The following is a 26,205-nucleotide window of genomic DNA, read 5'->3' as shown; positions in this document are numbered from 1 at the left end:
GCAACTCTTGCCAAATAGAGGTCGAGGAACCAATATAAATGAGACTGTGGATTTTGCACTTTTTTTTTTTTTTTTGGCTAGTCCTGGGGCTTGGACTCAGGGCCTGAGCACTGTCCCTGGCTTCTTTTTGCTCAAGGCTAGCACTCTGCCACTTGAGCCACAGCGCCACTTCTGGCCATTTTCTGTATATGTGGTGCTAGGGAATTGAACCCAGGGCCTCATGTATACGAGGCAAGTACTCTTGCCACTAGGCCATATCCCCAGCCCCGAGTTTGCACTTTTCTTGAGAGATTTTAGTTCCCTTTTTGTTTCCCCAAACATTTTCACTGTTTGAAGTAATAAGGACCACGTGTAGAATACAAGCACACCTGAAGTCTGATTTTCTGAGTTAGCAACCTATAAACAGTAATCAGTCAATTAATGCCAGTGTTCAAGCTCCCAAGTCCCCTGCTTTATGCTCCTATAAGTGATGTGCTAGTGAACTGTCTGACCAAAAAGCTATCATAAGATTATAAAGCTACAATTTGCAGTATTTTCCAGTTTATTGGAAGTAAACACATCCACCATGCATGATTTTGAGTTACTAATAATTTAATAGCTGGTACATGTAACTCTTGAATATTAATAATTGTTTAATTATGAGCTACATATATAGCACATCTACTTTTGCCAAAATAATTTATATGGTTTACACTTACCATGTATGGAATTCTATGAATTATACCCCTATTTGAAAGCTACCAGTTTTTCCACCCTGCTAAATCTTTTCCTGTGTATGTGCCAGTACTGAGGCTTGAACTCAAGAGTCTCACAATCTTGTTTAGTTTTTCTTTTGCTCAAGGCTCTAGCACTTAAGTCACACTTCCACTTCTAGCTTTTTGCTGGCTAAGTGGAGACAAGAATTTTTGTGAATATGTCTACCTGGGCTGGCTTAGAACCAAGATCTTTCTGCATAGTAAGGACTCCAGGTATGAGACCTATGGTTCCTAACCTGCTAAATCTTGACATGCTTACATATGTAGGGAGAGATTGGAAACAAGAATATAAATTAGCCATGTTTATCAGATAAAAACATATGAAGTCATAAAAGTTTTCTAGAAGGATTCAGGCAAATAATATATGTATATTACATTTATTCTACAAATAGTCTTTTTAAAATCCCAAGATGTGTTACAGATTTGGTAACTTTGCTTTAGAAATGACACCCATTAGGAATCATTCAAAAGGACTGTTATAGTACTATTATATGTAAAAAACTGAAAAAAAATCCAGGTGCTTAGCAATCGAGAGGGAAGTGGAGCTGTGGCTCAAGTGATAGAGAGGAAACCTTGAGCAAAAGAAGCTCAGGGATAGCACCTAGGCCCTGAGTTTAAGCCCTAAAACCGAGAGAGAGAGAGAGAGAGAGAGAGAGAGAGAGAGAGAGAGAGAGAGAGAGAGAGAGAGAGAGAGAGAGAGAGAGAAAACCAATTGGGAAGTAGCTATATAAACCAAAAAACTAACTTCTCAATAATGGGGATGACTACACAAACTATAGCATACTTGAAGGATAATATATAGATATTAATGTTTTAAGTAGATGGAGCAAATCAATATATATGTTGTTCAGTACTACCCGAAAATGTTTATAAATGATTATAAATATGTGACATTATTCCCACACTCTGAGAAAGACATTTCTAGAATCCTACCATCAATAAATATCTGAATTAGATAATCAACTAGTTTTAATACACTCAATTTCAGTTCTAACTTCAGTTTCAGATGAAAGTAACCATCAGAAGTGCTTTTAAATCTAATCAACAACTTGTTCCATCAACAGCCCATTGAAATTCAACCCATAAGAGAGACTACATGACTATAATCCCAAATTCAGTTTAGTAGAAAATACTCACCAGAAATCTTGTTGTAGTTGATGTCTGCCCATTTCACCTCTACATTTACAGAAGAATGTGCTTCAGCTGGCGTGCTGATGCCTGTAATCTTAGCTACTTAGGAAGCTGAGATCTGAGAATCAAAGTTTGAAGCCAGCCTGGGCAGGAAAGTCCATGAGACTCTTTTCTAACCAATGAAGAACTGGCAGGTGGAAGTGTAGCTGAAGTGGCTGAGCACCAGTCTTAACCAAAAAAGCCAAGCAAGCACTGAACTCTGGTTACTGATGAGTTTGGTAATCCTAGGATTTTACAACCTAACAGATCTTTATATAAGGTCACTAGTTCTAAATCTTTGTATAGAGTAATTTGACCTTTAATTTTAGAAGTGTACACACTTTTGGCCCTAAATTTTGTGTAAGTTTTATTAGTAAATATTCCACCATTAAAGGGGACAGTTAGGTAGAGAGAAATAGAAAATTAAGGACATAACATGTAGTAGACAACATGTGGTTCATCATGGCATTTCTTGTTCCCACAGTACTTTGAGCTCCTGCTCAACATGGCACTTCTTCCTATAATGTTTAGTGTCCTATATCAATAGTGAGGTAATGCTTCAGGAATGACCAATCAGATTTTCTTTGTATAATCACAATGAGGATGGCAAACCAACAAAAGAGCCAGGGTAGCTCATACACAAGCCATCAGGCAATCACAAAGACTTTGAAGGACAATCACAAAGGGAGCAGGGGAGGAGATACAGAAGGAGTCTATGCTATAACAACTGTCCTCCAAGATAACAGCATTGGCCTCCCAGCACCTGGGTACCTCTCTAGGGAAACTCTGCTTTCACTTTCAATAAACTTGCTGCTCTACTATACTTTACTATTCCTTGGCCTCTCAATTCTTTACCTGGCAGAGAAATGGGCCCATATCCCTACATGGCATCATTTCTATTTTTGCTGGTTTTAGTTTCTCTTATTTGGCCCTGAGTTCAATCCTCAGTGCTGCAAAAAATAATCTTTTGGAGAAAAACTCTTTGAGGATATATGGAAGAAATTAAAAACCAAAACCTAGAAGAGAACAGATTGTTTCTTTTTTTTGGCTGGTCCTGGGGCTTGAACTCAAGGCCTGAGTGCTGACTCTGAGCTCCTTTTTGCTCAAGGCTAGCTAGCACTCTACCACTTGAGCCACACCACCACTTTACACTTTTTCTTTGACTAATTGGAGACAAGAGTCTCCTGGAATCTTCCTACCATGATCCTCAGATCTCAACCTTCTGAGTAGCTAGGATTACAGGTGTGAGCCACAGGCCTTTCTAAACCATTACAGGTCCTTTTTAAAATTATCATTGTAAGATCAGGCCACAGAAGGCATTAAGTGAATGATATACATTAGACTCATGGCCTTTTATAGCCAATCTCTTGGTCCAGTTACCAAGGCCTGTTATTCCTGCAGAACTGCTGTAGTCTTGGTTGATTACTTGCAACATCCACAAACCAGGCTCTATGATTACCTTTTAATCGCATACAGTATGATCTCTAGCTAACCCAAAGACTCAACATTTCTGTATCTCTTTATTATCCTTCTAATAAAAGACACTATTTTCTTCATTTTGTGTTATTACCTGTCCATGTAACACTTCAATCAACTCTATTACTGCTATCCATTTCTAGGGAACTTCATGATTCTGCTTGTGGAGTATCACAGGGGCCATGTCCAGTACAAATATTTTAGACAGCCAGACTGTTATAATGTAGCATTGCTTATTTGTGGGTCATGTCTCTGTGTGTGTGCGTGCACGTGTATGACCTCAGGGCTTGGGTGATATCCCTGAGGTTTTGTGCTCTACCACTTGAGCCACAGCTCCATTTATGGCTTTTTTGGTTAATCTAAAGTAAGATTCTCACGGTTTCTTGCCCAGTCTGGCTTCAAACCACAATCCTCAAATCTTGGCCTCCTGAAGTGAAGTAGCTAGGATTATAGGCACGAGCCACCAGCATAGGCTATGAGTTCCTATCTTTAAAAGATAATACTAGGGGGAATATATAACAGCCTTTGATGTAGATCTTTCAAATTTGACTTCAAAGGGTTTTCTTATGTAAATTACATGCAATTCCAAATGTGTACATAACACTACTGGTGAGTATTGTTGACCATCCACTGTTTGAAAAGTTCTGTACAATGCTCCCTCCTCCCTCCCTCCTTCCTTCCTTCCATCTTTTTATTGGTCATGGGGCTTGAACTCAGGGCTTGGGCACTGTCCCAGAGCTTTTTCCACTCAAGACTAGTGCTCTTACTACTGTGATCCACAGCTCCACTTCTGCTTTCTGGTGGTTAATTGGATGTGAGAGTCTCAGGGACTTTCATGCCCAGGCTGGCATTGAACCTCAATCCTCCAATCTCAGCCTACTGAGGAGCTAGGATTACAGCATGAGCCAGCACCTGGCAATGCTACTATATTTAAGGCTTTTTTACAATTAGTGAGATAGGTCATGCTCATTCAAATATAGGATCACAAAATGTGGTTCAGTAAGTGCCTAGGATCAGAAATGGGAAGAGAGGCATTGGAAGATAGTAGTTGGATGCAAGGACTTGGAGCCTGTGGCTGAGTTGAGGTCAGCTCGGTAACTCATCCTATGCATGACTCACTGAGCCTCAGCATTTCAGTATCAGGAAAGTGAAAGAAGGAATAAAGGAGTAGTGGAATAATGAACAGCAATTGAATAATGGATCTACAACATGCTACTTAGCACAGTGCCTACAGCAATATAAGTGCTTCACAAATTCTTAATGTCACAAGCATTTCACACCCCTCAATATAGAAACAAAAAGAATGCTGGTCTACACCACTGACCAATGACTGTAGCCAGAGGAGCATTTCTGCTTATTCATACAGATCTCACATCACCTAAATTGCTCTCTGGATGGATAGGGTAGGTGGCTTTCTCAGATCTTTGTCCTTTAATTTTCTTTTTCTTTAATTTTCAGCATAACAGGCAGCCAGTAGGCTCTCTTTTCTCACGGAGGTCATGTATTTCTCCAGTAATACTTGGCAGTTCCAATCATCACACAGATTTGCCCAAGGACATTTTGTTTCAAAGTGGCTTAAATCACTACCAAAGAATTCTGCAAGTGAGCATTCTCAAATCATGAGAAATAATAAAGGGTGTACAAATATAACCTTAAAAAGAAACTAGATTAAACAAGTTCCTAATTTTCGACATGGAAGCAAAGCCGCGATGAGAAACTGCATTTTACCTCGACAGTATGTTATTATAGGCTTTATTATGTTATTTTTCAGCAACCTTCCCCTTTCCCTTTTAAGGCTGGCATGGACTAATTTGCTCTCTAGTAATCACATCTCCACTGAGGTGAAGGTGAAGCACTGGGCTGTTACTTTTCTCTCACAATGTGAAGTCCTAAAGTGTTGGTGGGACTGTACATGCATGAAGGTGGCTAATGAGGATGCTATGGAAGAATAGGGGTGTAGCTCAGCAGTGCCGCCTGTGTGTAGTATGTGCCAGGCCCTGCACAGAGTAAAAATAATTCTATGGCAAAAAACTAGGACAAATTAACTAATCTTGAAAGTGGAATAGTACTGAGGAGATAAAAGAGAATAACCGTAAATGTGAACATCTTGAAAGAAGGAAATTAGGCTACCAAGAAAAAGAAATCAAGTTCATGTGCAGGAAATTTTTTTTTTGTTTCTAACTTATGCTTATTTCCCTATTACAGGCAAGCCTTAATTTCCTAACCATCTCTATCGAGAAATTCATCTTTGTGAGCAGAACCATCCCTGCTACTGATGCCTTCAACCATGGGTGTGTGAAGTGGTTAAATCAGCCTGATGTATAGTGTTGTTCCAAGATGAACTGAAGACTGAAGACTGCCTTATTCTGATTTCATAGAACTGTGGTATGGCTCCAAAATGATCCTAGACTGGGTGTTTAAAAAACCTTGCTCTGTTTTTATCACCAAGGCTGCGGATAGCAAACAGCTTCATCTCTTTTCTGTTAGCCAAACAAGATTCTGCTAGCAGTCCCCGTCTATCTCAGGGATCCGGGCTCAGACAGGAATTAATGGATAATATATTCAGAACTCTGGTTTAAAGGGCCTAAGGTTCAGGAATACTGTGGCTACTATTTTAAGTTTATATAAAAATGCCACTGAGAAATGTGCTGGCATTTAAATCATTGACTCCAGTGGATCTGGGGGCTATAATATTTTAGTAAGTTGGGGAATGTTTATTTCTCTAAGGCTTATATAATTAGAGGCTACGAAATGGTTAAGAAATAAACTGCTGGGCTGCTATAGCTAAAGGGAGAACTTAATGACATAACACAAGAGCTATTGTAGAGTCTGTATGTCAGCTGAGACCCAATAATAAACTTGTTGCTATTACATAATGGAGTAAAAATCACTTCTACCACCATAGCTCAGCCAGCAGACCTGAGAGGACACAAGTGACAAGAACATAGGACCATACAAATGGAAAATGAGCCTCTCCAGGGTCACAAATAACCTATGATGGAGTGTTAGAGGAAGACATCCTTGCTTACAATCTGACAATCTAAATAATACCTACAATTAGTAAGAAGGATCTAGAACCAAGGATGTGATTATCCAGTTCAGAGGAATGTGGGGCTAGGTATGGTTTATGAGAGTCCAAATAACCAAGGAGGAAAAATTCAAAGCAGATCAAAACAAATAAATCTCTTATACCTGACAAGATAGTTTCATAGGTTCTTAGAACAAACTAGAAATTATTATTCAAGGTCCTCATAAAATTTGCTTAGCTGTTGAATACAACCTTCTTTAATACTTTTGAAATCCTAAGGTTAAGCTAATATAAACAACCTAGCTATTTTACAGACCAGATATGTTGATGAAGGAGTCTGTTCTAGATTATTATACTTAAGATTCCAATGCTCATAATTTACAAAACAAGCAATGATTCCCAGAGAACTCTATATTAAACCTTCAAATATATTATACTTCATAGTGTGCCACATTATTTAGAGCTGTTTTAAAGAACAATTATTAAAACTTGAAGAGACTTTCAGGTCTGTTGAATCCAAGAAAATAGATTTAGGAAGTAAGATAAAGCATGATATTTGTAAGTAATAATTTTATACTAAAATTAAATGAATTTTAACAACTTTAAAATTAAAGAATCCCTATATTTGAAATAGAGTAAAATTATAATAAATAGGAATTAACCAAGAAAATAAAAAACTGGATTAATTTTAGTCTTGAAAAATTAAAACCATTGGAAAAGAGTTTATATCCTCGACTTCAATAAATGCTATAAATCAGGCCCACTTGTTCCCTTCTCTTGAATCAGCTATAAACATTTAACAACATACTACCAGTTTTTATCAATTCTCAGTACAATCCAAAAGCAAAACCAAAGACAATAAAACTCAAAACTTTGCACACTAATAATGCTTTTAAGCTGAATTCCTTTAGCCTTTAGTTCTGTTTTTTCAAACCATGATTTTAAAATACACTAATATTTTATTTGGCTTATTTAAGTTTGGTAAAAGTAATTAAATTTAGCTATTCATTTTCTTGACTAATTGCCATCATATTTGCTATTTATTATAAACCTTGTTATATTCTATATCAGCATCAGAAATTCTGCTTCAACTGTTAGAACTAGTTTAATTGTAGTATAACTTATCATTATCATTATTGTTGTTGTTGTTCTTAGTTTGTGTTGGTCCCAGGCTTGAATTCAGGACCTGGGCACTATCCCTGAGCTTTTGGGCTCAAGGCATTTGAGCACTTTTTGTGCTCTACCAGTTTGAGCCATAGCACTATTATTGACTTTTTTTTTTTTTGCCAGTCCTGGGCCTTGGACTCAGGGCCTGAGCACTGTCCCTGGCTTCTTCCCGCTCAAGGCTAGCACTCTGCCACTTGAGCCACAGCGCCGCTTCTGGCCGTTTTCTGTATATGTGGTGCTGGGGAATCGAACCTAGGGCCTTGTGTATCCGAGGCAGGCACTCTTGCCGCTAGGCTATATCCCCAGCCCCTATTATTGACTTTTTGGTAGTTAGTTGGAGATAAGAGTCTCATGGACTTTCCTGCCCAGGCTTTGAACTGTCATCCTCAGGTCTCAGTCCCCTGAGTAGTATTACAGGAGTGATCCACTGACACCCAGCAATACAAATTATTTTTTAAATGTCATTATGTTTAATCTCACCTCATTTTCTGAAGCACTATTTAAAATTTCCCCATAATTTTATCCAAATGAATATCCTTAACCTTCCTAGAGAAAGGAATAGAAATGGTAACTGGTAGAAAAAGAGAGAGAAAGAGAGAGAGAGAAGGAAGGAGAGGGGGAGGGAGGAAGGGAGGGAGAGAGGGAGGGAGGAAAAGGTAATCATTTAAAGTTTTTTCTATTTTTACTACATAAGATTTTTTTTTTAAACCAAAGGTATTATCTTTCTATCATTTATTTTTTCAAGAGCACTGGTTAGGCATTTGTAAGGAGTAGCGACCCCTGCTGGTAAGAAAGTTCCTTCTAGAATTTACAATGGAGTAAGTTTGTGAGAAAAATAAAAGTAGTAATCCAACTGCAACTCAGCAATTCAACTATTAGCCTGTGAAATAATTTAAAAAGAAAGACAAGCAGTATTATAAACTGGGGCTGGGAATATGGCCTTGTGGCAAGAGTTCATTCCTCATATACATGAAGCCCTGGGTTCGATTCCCCAGCACCACATATATAGAAAATGGCCAGAAGTGGCACTATGGGTTCAAGTGGCAGAGTGCTAGCCTTGAGCAAAAAGCAGCTAGGGACAGTGCTCAGGCCCTGAGTTCAAGGCCCAGGACTGGCAAAAAATAAAAAAGTATTATGAACCATGTAGAACACTATAAATCAAGATTGGTTTTATTCTACCTCACCTCCACCCCCACCCCCTTTCCCTGGGCCTCATGGGAGAAATTTATGATCCTTTATGCACCGTACACCATCATCTCTCTAGGAAAAGTCACCTTTCTTGCCTTGCCTTATCGTGTATTTGTGAGGTTTCCCCTTTTCATGCTTCAACTGTCTTCCTCTGGCCACACCCACTTTAGTGCGTTATTCTACTCTGATTATGTAGAGGATTTTAAATGATCACAAATAGTATTGAGCTATATATAGCCCTTACTTCTGCTTAATTCAGTATGGATATTAGCACTATGTTCATACTACTCTATGTACTTTTGGTTCACTGCCTTTCCAGAGTATATTTTTACCATATTTTACGTATGTATTTTCTAGTAGCTGCCACCTATCTTGCATCCAATTTCTTGCTTCTATGACTTAGAAGTTATTATTTAATAGGTGGCAATGTTTATGTGTGATACATATTCACCAATTCAGCTGTTCACCATTCTCATATTGTTAAGAAATAAGCCATTTATCTCAAATAATACTATTTTATTGAAGTCTATATCACTTAATATAGTCAAATAAGTTCTGTATTGTTTTTTTTTCCTGGGCCCCTATTTTCCCTCAGATCACAATCATTTATTTGCTATCTTATTAATATTCTTAAGTATCCACACCGATCTTTAATTTTCTGTATAGGTGAGTTTTTTGGTTGTTGTTTTGTGTTTTTTTTTTTTTTTCGTACCTGTTCTTGGGTGTGGACTCTGGGCTTGGGCACTGTCCTTGAACTCTTTTGTTCAAGGCTAGCACTCTCGCACTTGAGCCACAGTTTCTACTTTTGGCTTTTTAGTAGCTTTTTTGGAGATAAGAATCTCACAGTCTTTGCTTCCCAGGCTGGCTTTGAACTGTTCTCCTTAGATCTCAGCCTCTTAAGTAGCTAGGACTACAGGCATGAGCCATTGGTGCCCAGCTTCTGTGGAGGATTCTTATTGTCAGTAAGAACGTTAATGCAAGTTGCCTAATCTTGCATTATTGAAAGCATAAAACATCCATCTTATTTCTTTAATAATAATGTGTATGTGTGATGGCTAGCTAGCTTAATAACAAGGCCCCCAAACTCCTGCCCCCTGGTGTTCACATGTTCTTTTAGAGTCCTTACACACCATGCTAGAATTGGTCTACACGACTGTTGGGGATTATTATGGCCTGGGAAAGACTGCCCTTCCACCAGCCTTGGGACAATAGAAGCCCCTCCTACCTTTTGACCTCCACCCCTTGGGAGGTGAACACGTGTGTGCCACCATGATGGGATTGTCCCGCCCACAAAGGGAAGTTTCGTGATGTCACTTGATGAACGTGACCCCTAGCCTATGACTGACCCTTTGGCCAGCCCCCTTTCCTTCCCGCCATTACTTCTATATAAGTGCCCTTCCATATTAAAGTCTTTGAGACGCATTCCACCACCGCAGCGTGTCCCTGATGCCTTCCTTTTCGCCTCCGCCCTCGGTAACATGTGGGGGGGACTGGGGGGAGGGGAAGCTTCAGCAACCCGTCCTCAACTTAGCGTTTGCCCATGTGAGCACGCCTTTGGCCTTCCGCTGGCGGAGGGCCAGGCTGGGTGCTCTTTCATAGAGTTTGTGGTTACCATTCTCCCCGTGGGGGGAGAAAGGGGGTGTCCAGAACCCCAACACACGACTGACTGATAAAATATGGCAGAATTGAAGATGTGTCATGTCTAAGATTAGGTTATAAAAGACTGAGACTTGTCTTGGTCAATCACTCATAACTGGGTGATTTGCTTTGGACAGCGCAAGTGGAAGGTCCAATGGGGCAAAGAGTTGGAAGGTCCCATGAACAGATTGAACTTCTCAATAGGTCTTATTTAAGCCTTCAGAGAACATGCCCCTGAACAACAACTTGAGCACATCAGGAGACATTCAGAGCCCAAACCACACAGGCTAAACTGCTCCAGATTCCTGACCTTCAAACACTGTGAGTTTGGGCTGGGAATGTGGCTTAGCGGTAGAGTGCTTGCCTAGGCTGCACGAAGCCTCAGTACCACGTAAACAGAAAAAGCCAGAAGTGGCGCTGTAGCTCAAGAGGTAGAGTGCTAGCCTTGAGCAAAAAGAAGTTAGGGACAGTGCTCAGGCACCTAGTCCAAAACTCAGGACTGGCAAAAAAAAAAAAAAGTGAGTTTGTCACTTGAAAATAACTTGTAATATAAACAATACAGAACTAGCAGAGCTCTTCATTGGTGTGTAAATCTGTCTCTTTTCTAGGTACTGCTTTCAAGGGCTGTTAAGAACATATACATATATACACATATGCAGTTACATTTATTTATGTAAGTTATGTATGTTTATATATAAAAGTATACATATGTATAAAATAGTATGTATAACTATATATATGTGTGTGTGTGTGTGTGTATCTTTGTTGTTGTTGTTATATCTTTGTTCTTGGTGTGCAAAGAAGGATAGGATTACAAGGAAGCATAAAGGGGTCCAACACCAGTTCAAGCTCAAATGCTGCCCTGATGTTGGCTTGCTCACCCAGCAGGGTTGAGTTTGTTGTTGTTAGACTTAGTGGCAATGGAACAGGCTAATGTGTAAGAAAGATTGGGTTGCCTTCAACCACCTCCCTATAGCCTCTCTGGTGCTCAGTTAGCTTTTGTTGTTTGCAACCAACTTTTGTGTAGCGAGAGTCCTCTTTGTCTTTAGCTTTCTTGTTTAACAAACTCGTCAATTTTCTTCTGGCTTCTATAACATCTTTAGGGTTAAGTTCAGGAAAGAAAAGCTGATACTCTTACAGGAATTAGAATATATTATCTTTTTATTTCTCCATTTCTATTTCCTTTCCTCATCAAATTAAATTTGAAAGACATTAAGATACTTCTTGAATGAAATAAAGAAACATAACCCTAACTAATTAATATCTTGGCTATAGCTTTCAGAAAAAAAATCTAAGAAAAATTTACCCTCACTCACCTGAAATGGCTTCAGAAATGTTTCTTCCATTGCCAGCCTGCCATATTCGGTGAAAAGCTGGAAGGGATATCACACACACACACACACACATACACACACACACACACACACACACACACACACGGGTAGGGAGAAAGAAAAGACGAGGGTAGGAGGAAAGGAGAAAGAGAAAAGTTTTAGTATTTGTAACGTTTTACTTCTTAGCTTTTATTCCATTCATTTTCCCCTAGCTGTAACAGAATGCTACATAATTAAAATAATCACTTTCAGGAAATTAGTATCAGACAGAATCAGAGTAATTTTTTTTGTCAGTCATGGGGTTTGAACTCAGAGCCTGGACACCGTCCCTAAGCATTTTCACTCCAGGCTACTGCTCCATCACTTTGAGCCATAGTGCCACTTCCAATTTTCTCATGGTTAACTGGAGATGAGAGTCTCATGGACTTTCCTGCTTGGGCTGGCTTTGAACTGTGATCCTCAGGTCTCAGCCTCCTGAGTATCTAGGATTACAGATGTGAAACCACTGGTGCCTGGCTTCACAGTAATTATTTTAAAATTAAGGACATTACAAATATAAAGTGTATTTTAAAAATGTTTAAATGAATACTTCTTTCTTTGTATGTAATCTATTGCTAAGCTACGTCCTACACCCTAAAATGAGCAGCTTTAAAATCTAGAATTCAGGACAGAGTTTTGGTATGGAAGAAGAAGAAAATATTTTAAATGACCTTTCAGAGCACAACTTGCATAAGATTAGAGAACCATAAATTCTTGTAAGACACATTTACCAAGCTGTGGCCTATGAGACTTAAAAAAACCCAATAGCCTGGATTACTACAAAAGCAAAATGGAGAATCAAATACATTAACTTACTGTTTCCAACTGAAATTCTGATACACTATACCATGAGAGTTGTGTTACCACAAATATGAAATTTTGGAGAACCTAGACCTGAGGAGGTGACTGTGAAGGAGTCTCTGATCAGAATTTATCTAGACTTACTGTATGTGGTTTCTTACATAAACACAGGAAATGCCACTTCATGCAAAAGACTAAGAAGCCATGTAGCTTCTTAGAGCTGGGGAACAATGCTGGCATACAGGAGTCCCCTTTTCTATTTCCTTTAGAATGGCACCTGTGGCACTATACCACTTTTCCTAGGGGAGCAGTGGGAGTCTAGAAAGCAAAGGGCAAATTGCTTAGCACCTGATCAGAGACAGAATAAAAAGTCTGGGATATGTCTAAGAGGCAGCCAGCCTAGTGATTAGACACCCTCATTAGAACCACATGCCAACATAATTTGAATTCACAATCACTTTTGAGAGGGGGTGATGTATTATTAGTAGGAAATAATCTCAAAAGAAAGATTGCTTACTCAATATCAAAGTCCGAAATGAGTTCTTTTGTAGACATTCCTGAACTGGCATTGAATAGTGCTCTGTCATTACTTTAGAAAGTAGGTTGCTAGATTCTGACACATGCTCAAAGAATTACTTTCTATGAAAAAACCCCCAATTATTTGGTGTATTTCCTATTTGTCATAATAGTGTGATGTACCAGAAACATGTTTGGTAGCAATGCAGGATACAGACTTCAAAAGATATTCCTAATGTCATATCATCTATTACTATCCACTATCATCCTTGGTAATTTACATTTTTCACATTTTGCTACTTGGCTCAGATTGTTAAAATAACATTGAAGTAAAATTTCTATAAAATAAATAGGGGGGACCTACCAGAGAAACAATAATTTTGTGACTTTAAGAACTATCTCTAGGAAACATCTAACCTTATTTATTTGAGACCCAAGTTCTGCTTGGAGAGCAGAAAGAGCACCCAAACCAGCCAGATAACCTTATTTGAATACCTACCCTACTATTAATTAGTTATACGAGCTTTAGCAAATCATTTATTTCTTTCAGCTCATTTTTTTCTCATTTAAAAAATATGAGGAACAAAATAGGTGACACTGAGGTCTCTTTCAGATCTCAGAATTCTTGGAGTTATCATCGGGGTAGCCTCTGATAGTTCTTAGCTATAAAGTGGTCCATTGGTGAAAAGAATCTATCATGTAACAGATACCACACCAACCCTTACAAGACGTAAAACTTCAGCACTATTTGGGAGCATATTTAAACCAAAGATTCCTTTTCTACTTTTATTTGTTTGTGCTACACACATACAAACACACACCTCTGATAGCAAGCAGAAAACAATGTGAAAACTGGATTTGAAAGACTATGTCTATATGAGACTGAAACAAGATGCCCTCTGAAAACAGGATAATACTTATTAGATTATGTTTCTAAATTCTTCCCAGATTTTTCCTGTACATGTTCAAAAACTACCAGATATACAAAATAGTGTAAACACTATTACCTGGAGGTGCTGAAGATCATCCTCCTGGACATTTTGGGATAAGTTATATACCTTGACGATGAAATAAAAAGTCAAAATGTGATCACCAGCATCATCCGAAAGCACTTCCTCTTTGATTCAATTTATCTATCTATCTATCTATCTATCTATCTATCTATCTATCTATCTATCTATCTATTTATTTATTGCCAGTCCTGGGGCTTGGACTCAGGGCCTGAGCACTGTCCCTGGCTTCTTTTTGCTCAAGGCTAGCACTCTGCCACTTGAGCCACAGCACCACTTCTGGCCTTTTTCTATATATGTGGTGCTGGGGAATCGAACCCAGGGCTTCATGTATATGAGGCAAGCACTCTTGCCAGCCACTAGGCCATATTCCCAGCCCTTGATTCTTTTTTTTTCCTCTCTCTCTCCCCTCCCCCCTCCTCCCTCCCTCCCTCCCTCCCTCCCTCCCTCCCTCCCTCCCTCCCTCCCTCCCTTCCTTTCTGTGCCCATCACAGGGTTTGAACTTGGGACCTGGGCACTGTCCCTGAGCTTTTGTGCTCAAGACTAGTGCTCTACCACTTTGTACCACAGCATCATTTCCAGTTTTCTAGTGGTTAATTGGAAATAAGAGTCTCATGGACTTTCTTGCTTTGGCTGGCTTTGAACAGTGATCCTCAGATCTCATCCTCCTGGGTAGCTAGGATTACAAGCATGAGCCACTGATGCCTGGCTTATTATTTTTTTGATAAATATCATTTACTGCACAAATTATCTTCTTATGTATATCTTTACAATGCTGACATGTTTCTGAAGTAAAACAAATTTGATAGTACTTGTACAATGATCATTAAGTTTTTGCAGAAATGTCAAAGCTACCTGCTGTGCAGTCAGATGTTAAAATTATTTTACAAATCTAATTGGAAAATTACTCAGTAGAAGCCTGGTACCAGTGGCGCATACCTGTAATCCTAGCTACTAAGGAGGCTGAAATGTGAGGATCGAGGTTTTAAGCCAGCCTATGCAGGAAAGTTCAAGAGATTCTTATCTCTAATTAACTACCAAAAAGTTAGAAACAGCTATGGATTAAGAGGTAGAGCCCTAGTCTTGAGAAAAAAAAAAAAAAAAGAAAAAAAAAGCTTAGGGACAGCACCTATACCCTGAGTTCAAGCCCCAGGATCAGTACGCTGGGATGTGCTTCAGTGCCTGCCTAGGAAATTTGGAGAGGTGAGTTTAAACCCAGTACCATCTCTCTCAAAAAATTAGTCAGTGAAGCTGGGTGCTGGTGGCTCATGCCTGCAATCCTAGCTACTCAGGAGGCTGAGATCTGAGGATCGCAGTTCAAAGCCAGCCTGGGCAGGAAAGTCCATGAGACTCTTATCTCCAATTAACCACCAGAAAACTGGAAGTAGCGCTGTGGCTCAAGTGGTAGAGTGCTAGCCTTGAGCTGAAGAGCTCATGGACAACACCCACGCCTAGAGTTCAAGCCCCACGACTGAACAAAGGGGGAGGGGGGGGAAAGCCAGTGAAATGACCACTCTTCCAAGTCTAACTCTGAACAACCCATATAAAATATTGGTTCTTTTTTGGTTATTGTTAATTTGTTTTCATAGCATTGTGAATCAAACACAGGGTCTTACATATGTGAGCCAAGCCCAGTACCACTAAACTACATCTCCAGTCCTTAACTTTTTTTTTTTCTCATTTTGAGACAGGATCTTGCTAAGTTGCCCAAGCTGACCTCAAGTTTGTGATCCTCTTGCCTCAATCTCATGAGAAGCTGAGATTACAGAAGTGTGTCAACATAGCCAAATGGAAAACTGTATTCTGAAAATTACTATATTTTTAGAAGCTATTATTTTATTTATGTCTGTAGGAAATCCTACACCACATGGAAATTAAGTTCTGATGACCAAGCATATATACATCTGAATTATTACATCATGAATAAATCACAGCATCAAAATAACATTCTTATTTTTTTCTTTGAAGGGGTAAAAATCAGTAACTTCAAAGAAAAGTTAAGGACCTTATATACTAATACACTGATACAAACAGTATACTTTAGGTACTTATTTAAATGAAAATCATTTCTCAGATAAAATAGTCCTTACTAAGCAGATTTTTTTCTTTTAAAAGATTCAATGTATTCAGATTAAAGTTAAATAGTAAAAAGATAATAAGTACTTAAAAGCAAAGATAATCAAGTTCTAACTGGCTGTGTTTTGTTTTTTTGCCAGTCCTAGGGCTTGAACTCAGGGCCTGAGCACTGTTTCTGGCTTCTTTTTGCTCAAGGCTAGCCCTCTACCACTTGAGCCACAGCGCCACTTCCGGCTTTTTCTATATATGTGGGGCTGAGGAATCGAACCCAGGGCCTCATGTATACGAGGCCACATTCCTAGCCCCTAACTGGCTTTTATAAATGAATTTTACTGCTGATATAAAGAAAATAGATCTTAAGGCTATACTTTAAAGATTCATTCAAGAAGATTGTTAAAACTCATCATTCATAGGTTAAAATTATGATTCTTATTTTAAGATCCTTTATTTAAAATAATTTGTTTGTTTTCCCCCTTCTATTTACCCTCTGCTGTTGTCTAACCATATGGTGCCCTGTTGCCAGGTGGCTGCTCCATTCTGTGTACTACTCACAGTATCTCAGCTTTGACTTGCTCATTCTGACTCTTTTGTCCTTCCTGCTCATTTAAGCCAATTCAACAATTGATCTGTGCTGTGCTTTCCCTGACCCCTCTTTCTGCTCTCTCTAGCAAATAGAAAAATAGCATAAAATAATCTTTAGAAATATTTTCTGTCTTCACTCCATGGTTATACTAAAAGTCTCCAGGAACTTTAAGGGCAGTTTAGAAATCCCAGGGTTACCCCAAAAATTGTACTTTAAAGGGAAGAAATTCTTTTCCTTACTTTATAAAAATTTTACACATTGGCTTTTCTAAATGTGAGAGTTCTTTAAAAATCTGAGCACACATTGGGTGCAGGGGGCTCACACTTGTAATCCTAGCTATTCAGGAGGCTGAGATCTGAGGATTTTGATTCAAAGCCAGTCTAGGCAGGAAAGTCCATGAGACTCTTATCCCCAGTAAACTACTTAGAAAAAGCCAGAAATGGTGCTGTAGCTGAAGTGGTAGAGTGGTAGGTAGCCTTGAGTACAAAGAGGCTCAGGGACAGTGCCCAGGCCCCTGAGTTCAAGCCCCAGGATCAGAAAAAAGAAAATCTGAACACACAGCTAGGCTCAGGTGGCTTACATCTGTAATCCTAGCTGCTCAGGAGGCTGAGAGTTGAGGATAATGTCTCAAAGCCAGCCTGGGCAAGAAAGTCTGTAAGATGCTTGTCTCCCCTAAACGGCTAAAAAAGCTGGGAGTGGGAAGGGCTGACATTGTTCAAAAAGTAATGTACTCACTACCTGACTTATGTAACTGTAACCCCTCTGTATATCACCTTTATAAGAACAATTTTAAAAAGAGAAAAAAAAAAAAAAAAAAGCTGGAAATGGAACTGCAGTTCAGGTAGTGTGTGCTAGCCTTGAGCAAAAGCAGTTCAGGGACAGTGCTCAAGCCCTCAGTTCAAGCCGTAGGACTGATACATAGACACAAAAATCTGAACACACATAGTTTTTACATTTCCAGTAAATATGTAAAATTTTGTATTTGTAAAACTTGTTTCACTAAGTATAACATATTTATCTGCATATGGGATTCAATATGTAGGCTTTACACTGGAAAAAAACAGCAATAATAAAACCTTTTCTCACTAAAGCAATGTGAAAATAGATCAGTAATTCTACAGTAACAAAACCAGTTGTTATTACACAAACACAAAAATAGTTAAACTAATTGATCCAAATAACATATATCTTATCATTCCCATAGTTTCATGCACTACCAGAAACACATATGTTCACAAATTTTAATTAAAGAAACATCCATCAAAACAGATTTATTTTGTCCCATACCTGTATTGAGCTGATCATTGTGCTAAGGGCAAATACTGTAGCCGAATCTCTCAAAGTTGATTGACTATCAAAGGTTCCCTGAGTATCCATCAATAACACTGCAACCTACAGGCAAGTACATTATTGATATTATACAGAACATCCAGAGCATTTGGGTTACCATGATATTAACACTGTAAGAGCTTAAAAACAAAACAAAACCAAAAACCTATTATCAATGAATTTTTTTCTGTTGGTTGTGGGGCTTGAATATAGATAGGACCTAGGCACTGTCCCTGAGCCTTTTTGTGCTCAAGGCTAGTAGTGCTCTACCACTTGAGACACTTCCAGTTTTTGAGTGGTTTATTGGAGATAAGCGTCTCAGGGGACTTTGCTGCCTGGGCTGGCTTCTAACAGCTATCCTCAGATCTCAGCTTCCCGAGTAGCTAGGATTATAGGCCTGAGCCACATTGCGGCTCAATGAATATGTAATAGGTTATTCCTTACTCATTACCTTATGTATGTAACTATAATCCTTCTGGACATCACTATGACAATAAAATTAAATTTAAAAAAGAAAACCTTTTATTACATATATATATATATATACACACACACATTAATTAGCAGTTGGTTACAATAATGACTTCTTACTGGTAATCGAATGTAAAAATACTGTGTTTAAACAAAGCACAAAGGTTTGCTTGCTCTCTGCTATTCTATTTTCTTTATGACTGCTTACAGTGACCACTAGGAGTTGTAAACAGCATCATGCAATTGGTTGCTCTCCTCCCCTTAAGCTCTGATGTTAGATGTCCAAAATTAGTCTTCAAAAGAACATGTTCAAAGTAGCTGGGGCAAGTGAAAACTCAATTTTACTTTTAAAACACAGTTTAAAAAGTTAATGTCATACCTTTTTACCATCAAGCTTATTGATAAGGAAGATTTCGCTCCATATCTGGATTCCTGTAGTTTCTCGTTCAGATCCACCTCTCCATGAAAATCCAGTCAATGGTTCATTGTAATCCCCAACCCAATCAACTGATTCCTATAAATTAACAAAGGCTATGATATAGAACTGAATATGCGTGAATACATTTTTTCATACTTTCCAATTCTAATCTCTAACTCTAGTCAAGAGAAAACAATATATGTACAATGTACTGTACCTATGTTGATTAAAACAGTCATTTGATTCATTCTAAAAACACAAAGTAGCAACCATTTATTACATTTCATACTGGGTCTGGAAATAAAATGATGAAAGATACCATTCCTGAATAATATCCTAATAGGGAGATAGACTTGTATTAGCAAGCATAAATGGAGAAGGAAGATAAATGATAGCATGAATACAAGGCAAGCACTGTACCACTAGCCCCTATTCCCAGCCCGAGTTTGGTTTTGAAACAGGTTCTTAGTACATAGCTCAAACCAGCCTCCACCTAGAAATCCTCCTATCTCAACCTCCCAAGTGGTGGGTAATCAAAGTTTTAGGGGCAATGTTCAAATTTACATCTGAATTGCTCTGGGTAAAAGGACAAAAACAAAAACAAAAAAGTTGTCCATTCCCAACTTTATGTTCCTCCACTCTATAATCTTCAATTTAGCTTTCTGCTTTTGGTTTATTCTAGGTCATTTGAAGTCTCATTTCTGTGTCACACTGTTTTCTCAAATAGCGTGATGCTTCAGTTGCTCTGGGGAGTAGGGTAAGGTAAGAACGGACTAAGAGGGAAATTCCGTATCTCGATGGGGCTTGGGAACATGCATTTGTCAAATTGGGACAGCAAATGTACATCTAAGATCTGTGTTTCACTGTTTGTAAATTTTACCTCAAAATAAAAAACTAGGGTTGGGGATGTGACTTAGTGGTAGAATGCTTGCCTAGCATGCATAAAGCCCTCGGTTCAATTTCTCAGTACCACATAAAAAGAAAAAGCCAGAAGTGGCTCTGTGGCTCATATGGTAGAATGCTAGCCTTGAGCAAAAGAAGCTCAAGGACAGTGCCCAGGACCTGAGTTCAAGCCCCAAGACTGGCAAAAAAAAAATTAAAAAGAAAGAAAACCACAAGGTAATATTATGATATATATTGAAATATGGGGAAATGTATTGATATCAGCAATTCATCAGAAATGTATCAAAAACCAAGATAGCTAGAAAGAATGAACAGATGAACAATTACATTGTAAAGCAAGGATGCTGATGTTAATGGAGGAATGCAGGTAGTGGGTTCCTAGGGCTTCACTGCAAAATTCTTTTAACATTGCTGCATATGTGAAAAGTTTCACAGTAAATGTTGGAGAAAAGTTATTAAAACTAAAAACTTACAACAAAAGTTACTTGATATTTTAAACATAATAATGTGTAAATATCTTTATATTCTCAGTAAAATGAAATGGCTTCAGAAAAAAGTTTTGTTCTCAAAACACTGTGACTGGAATAGTTTAAATTATAATATTTATATTTAGGTTCAAACTTTAGGATTTATAATAATAGAACTAGAAATATTAAGCACTACCAAATGAACACACATGGAAGAAGTATAGAAACAAGAAAACCTCTTCAGAACTTCTTACCTACCTGGTTGTACATGTAACGCAACATGAAGTCCATCAGGAATGACTTCCCTTTTCTAAAGGCTCCAGCGACAGATACGGCAACTACCTCCTTGTCCCTGACAGCCTCAGAGAGAAGGATCCGATTCAGTGCACTTTCATCCAACTCAAAGGAATGGTCATCTTTGACAATAAGGACCTGAACAGGCCTTGCCTTTTTTACTGGTTCCTCCTCTTCTGAGCTCCATTCATTTGTCTTTTCTGAAAATCCACCTGTTAAACAAAGTATTAACTGATTCAGTTACCATCCCCAAATAGCATAAAATAGGTGCCTCTCAACTCTCAAATGTCTGATACACCCCAGAATTGGAAATGTTTGTTCTCACACCATATTTCAATGTCACCCATACTGTAATGGTCTCTGTGATTATATGACTAATTTAAAGAGAATTTTCTCCTCAAGAAAGTTGTCAATGCAAAGTTTTCTCTTCATTAAATGAAAAAATAAAAGCAAAGAATGCTACTTAAAATACAGTTTTAGTTCACACTTTTTCCATGCCATAAAAATAAGCTTAGTTGTTTGCATAAAGGCTCCTTGCAATCTTCCTTTTCTTTATTGGAATATGTTAAACTGTACACAGCAAGGGGCTACATCATGACATTTCCATATGTACCTATAATGTACTTTGACCATATTACTGCTTCATATACCCCCTCCCTCCTCCTCATTTCTTTCCCCTTCTCTTTCTACCTCCCTAATAGTCCACCTTTCACTTTTTATTTTGTCGGTTGTGGGGCTTGAGCTCCAGGTACAGCTTGGAGTCCTTGAGCACAGCTCTACTTCAAGTTTTCTGGTAGTTAATTGGAAATAAGAAGCTCACAGATTTTTCTATTGCAGTCTGAGCAGACTTTGAACGGTGATCTTCATTTCTCAGCCTTCTGAGAATATAGGATTATAGGCATGATCCACCAGTGCCTGACCCACCTTTTACTTTTATAAACTTGCTTTTCTTTTTGTTTGCTTCCTTCAGCTTGAAATACATATCAGAGTACACAGAAACACTCAGAAACCATAGATTTTTGCACTATGATAGTATGAGGAAACTAACAGTGATGGAATTTTCAACCAAGAGCTCTACCAGGGATCCTTTCTCATTTGATCCTTTCAATAAAACCTTTATTGTTATGTATTTTTGACACATAGGAAATTGACAAGCTAATTATATATACATAAATCTTGCTTTACCATCATTCAGACTACTGAACTATCACACATCTAGAATGTAATTGTAGTTTTTCATTAATAGATGTACTCTACCATCAATACTTTCTGAACAATAGTGCAAAACATTTTGTCATGAGACCACTGCTCTAACCATGAATCAGAGTGGTTCTTGCCGCAAAGTTAAGAGAAATTGATTTTATAAATGAGAAATAAAGGATTCTGTATTTCCATGTCACAAATGGAGTAAAGGCACCTTTGCTTAAATCCCAGTTTCACAATTTACAAGCTAGGTGAGGGTACAGAAATTACTTGAGCTCCCATGGTTCTCTACCATCTAACAAATGAGATTGAACTGGGAGTATAGGTCAGTGGTAGGGCACTTGCTGAGCACATACAAGGTCTGGGTTTAACCCCTAGTGTACACACACACACACACACAAAAAAAAAAAAACTACCCCCTGATAACTAGGATACACTTAATAAACAACGGGCGCTATTTGTTAGTATTTAGTCATGCTTTAGTACTATCTGCCTACCATATTTTCAGCCACAGCAAGAGGGCCATTCTTTTTATCTTTGAATTACCATGTAATTCCATAGATGTGTATAATGTACTTTGAACAAATTCACTACCTCCACTACATTTGCATACTTCTTTCCTCCCATCTGCAGGCCCTTTTTGAAAATAGGAAACTTAGTGTTGAAGCTCCTTGCCTATAAGTTAGCTCTAAATAGGTACAAACTTAATGTGAGTCATAAACCCTAGATAGATATCATTATTTTATTTAGAATAACATCTTTGAAACACAAAGCTAAATCACAACTTATTATAGGCAAAAGTAATTTTTAAGTTGGCAAAGCACACATATGCAAAAATTACTTGAGAATATATGCAGAAATGGAATTTGGGGGTTGTAAGTTTCAAGGTTATGCCAAATTGTCTTTTCCACCCAGAAAAGAAGAAAAAAATGGTCCAACCGGGTCCTCTGGAATGTGTATATTCAACAATGATAAATCTTCTTCAAGAAACACATGCTCATATGGAACCTGGTGCTAAGTCATTTGTAAACAAACTATTTCCGGGTCAGAGTTTCATATCTAGCAGAACAGCTCCTTTACTATGACTGAATGAAAGTCAATCACAAAGATTTATATTTAAAAAGTAAGCAAAACAAAAGGAAGGACAAATAAAGGAATAAAAGCAAACATTTTAAAATAATGATTAATTTGTATAATGAACTGATTACTGCATTCACACATTAAGAAAAAGAAGAATCTATACAGCTTCCTACAACTTAGTATGTTGGGTTGTTTTTAAACACTGACTTTATTATAATAATTTGCTTTTATTATAGTAATTCTCAGTGGTATCTTGGATGCATGAGAAAATAATATGAGGCTCTTTTCAACTGTGGTTCAAAGAATTCCAGTGAAGCTGTATGGCTATGTCACTGTGGGAACATAACATTTTCCTGAAAATATTTCCATTAACATGGGCAGTTATGAGGCTTAACATTTTCAATCTGGAAGGTGGCTAAGATCTTCTCTTAGGGAATTAAAAAATATTCTTTTTTAAAGCATAAAAATGACTTTAAGGATACTCAGAAAACACCATTAGTTTTCATAAAGTTTCAATAAATACCCCAAGGTACAAGTGCTTAAAACAGCATGCTTACTAAAATGCCACTGCCTTGGTACTTTTGGAGGCACTGGAATACTGGGCTTGCTATGAAAGGACACTGACCTTATTCCTAGTTAAGATCGCCAGGCACTGAGCTGGGGTGAAGTGCTGTCTACACAGTTTCCAGTATGGTATAATAAACACTCTTTCTCATTGGTGGCAAACCTCTATAATCCTAGTTATTCAGAAGGCTAAAATCCGAGGATCTCAGTTCAGGGCCACCCCAGGTAGACAAATCCACTTAACCAGAAAAAAAAAAAAAGCTGGAAGTGGAGGTGTGTGTCAAATTGTGTGTGTGTGTGTGTGTGTGTGTGTGTGTGTGTGTGTGTGTAGATATAGATACAGATACAGACAGAGACATAGATATAGAAAGTAACTGGAGTCCATGGTCTTTTGGGAAAAAAAAACAACCTTATGCTTACTCTAACTTACGTTTGTTGTATATATGCTTGCTGTGTTTGAGTACATACAGAGAGAAATCTGATAGGAATTCTATTCCCTTTTATATTGAGGTGCAACTCTTCTGCTTTTTAAGTCTTTGGTATGAGTATTACATGCTTTCTTTTTTTTTTTTTTTTTTGCCAGTCCTGGGGCTTGGACTAGGGGCCTAAGCACTGTCTCTAGCTTCTTTTTGCTCAAGGCTAGCACTCTACCACTTGGGCCACAGCACCACTTCCAACTTTTTCTGTTTATGTGGTACTGAGGAATCAAACCCAGGGCTTCATGCATGCTAGGCAAGCAGTCTACTGCTAAGCCACATTCCCAGCCCCGTGATTTCTAAATATCAAGGTTGTGGCTACTGGAAACATTTGCTTATTGCCAAGGACATGGTTATAACATATTAGTAGGACTTTTAATAATGGTTTCAGAATGCACCACAAGCATACTAGCTTACCAGTACTAGCACACACATGCACGTGTGCACATGCACCCCCCCACACACAATAAAATAATACACTCAACCAATAAAAAACACACCATGGAGGAGTTTGACAAGAAATGTACTCACTACCTTATGTATGTAACTGTAGCCCCTCTGTACAATAAAATTAAATTTTAAAAAAAGCACACAACATAACTATTGTGTATGTAGGGGCAAGTGGCTAGGTAGACAATGTGAAATTCTTAGAGTTCAGCCATGGGGTCTAGTGTGGGGTGAATTAGGTTAAAACCTCTGGAAGAAGAAGCAGAATCTCCTCAGCAGCAGCAGACTCTTTACTAGTAACTCATACTTAGATGACTTTGTTAATACAAAACTAAGACTAAGCTGAAGCTGACTGACTGGTCAGACCAAGAAAAACAAAGATTTGGCAAGCTGAAGTTACTCAGCTCATAAATATGTGATCATCTGTTGAAAAGCTGCTTGACTATTCTAGTAAATCCATTTCTTCATATCTGTAGAAGAGTTAGATATAAGCACTTTCTTTACAACTTGCATTAAGGCCAGCTGCAGGGAGGCCATGGCAGGCTGGAGAAAAGTTAGTTTCCCTTTAGGCGGTAAATTAGGAAATGCTTTCAGAGCTTTCTTTGTAAGCAGTTAGTTACAAAAATATCTTAGGAGATATTTAGTCAAGATTTCTTATCTTTCTTGGCAAGACCACATAGACAGTTAAAGAACACCATGAAGTGGTTATGAGGCCTTTAAGATTTGTTTGTCAATTCTGTCCTCGGCACTAGGCACTTCCTTGGGACTTCCTTTTTTGTTGAGTCTGATGAACCACTCTGACCAGCAACTGTTCCTTAAGACTTGGAAGGAATCAAGTCTAGCAGGAACCACTGTCTCTGGTATATGAACTAGTTCTGTTACCTCTTTTCTGGAAGTACACAACTACATATTCTCAACTCAGGTCTGCGTTCCATAGGCATCCCATTTTCAGCCTTTCCTCCTTTATTTAGAAGCTATTTACACAGCACTGCCTTCTCTTGATTCTCATCACACACACACACACACACACACACACACACACACACACACACACACACACACACACAGAGAGAGAGAGCTTGTGCAGTGCAGGCCACTGGCTCTGGGTACTTTATCTTCTTTATATGAATCTTGATGGTTCCGGACAAGCCAATCCTCAGTAATTATGCCAGTGATTTCCTGGTCTCCAAAGGTCATGGAGGCCTGCAAATTGCCAGTTTTCAATTTCAACACTTTTGAGCTGGTTACCCCAACATTTGGTCAGACTTATTGAGCCTGACTCCTGGAATAGGAGTTTAAACTTCTATTCTTTCTTCCATCTTCTTCCTAGAAATATAAATGGTAGTTGGTGAGGTACCAATAAACCAATTTTGGATCATCCACTTATGAAATACAATGTAATTGCAAAAAATTAGCAAGCTCACTTAGAACATTTGCCACTATTATCAAAAACACCACAGTGTATACAATATAACTTTGAAAAATCCGTGTGTAAATATTTGGTATGTTTAAGGAACACCAAGGAATACAATACAAATAGAGCAGGTTAGAAGGTATGAGGGTCAGAACAGGCCAAACAAAGGAGCTCAGATTTGAGAGGATTTGAGACAATGTGGATATTACAGATGCAAGGAAGAAAACAACTTCACAGCCACCAGGCACTGCTAGCTCACACCTGTAGTCCTAGCTGAGACTTGAGGACTGCGATTCAAAGCCATCCTGGGAAGGAAATCTGTGAGACTCTTATCTTTAAATTAACCACAAGAAAATTG

At 38.3% G+C, this 26,205-nt stretch overlaps 1 protein-coding gene across 2 annotated transcripts in view; it reads right to left on the bottom strand.

The window, feature by feature from the left end:
• Positions 1–26,205, bottom strand: part of Atl1 (atlastin GTPase 1) — a 76,167-nt gene that overhangs the window by 16,465 nt on the left and 33,497 nt on the right. For both annotated transcript variants that reach the window (XM_048362622.1, XM_048362623.1), the window contains exons 3-7: positions 20,628–20,875; positions 18,961–19,095; positions 18,069–18,173; positions 14,120–14,170; positions 11,739–11,795 (exon numbers count right to left, since the gene is read on the bottom strand). In XM_048362622.1, coding sequence (XP_048218579.1) covers positions 11,739–11,795; positions 14,120–14,170; positions 18,069–18,173; positions 18,961–19,095; positions 20,628–20,875 — 596 coding nt within the window. The remainder of the gene's footprint in view (positions 1–11,738; positions 11,796–14,119; positions 14,171–18,068; positions 18,174–18,960; positions 19,096–20,627; positions 20,876–26,205) is intronic.

This window comes from Perognathus longimembris, chromosome 14 (assembly GCF_023159225.1).
Source record: "Perognathus longimembris pacificus isolate PPM17 chromosome 14, ASM2315922v1, whole genome shotgun sequence".
Lineage (NCBI taxonomy): Eukaryota > Metazoa > Chordata > Mammalia > Rodentia > Heteromyidae > Perognathus > Perognathus longimembris.
The sequence above is the reverse complement of the archived record's forward strand: the minus strand, read 5'-3'. Positions and strand labels throughout refer to the sequence as shown.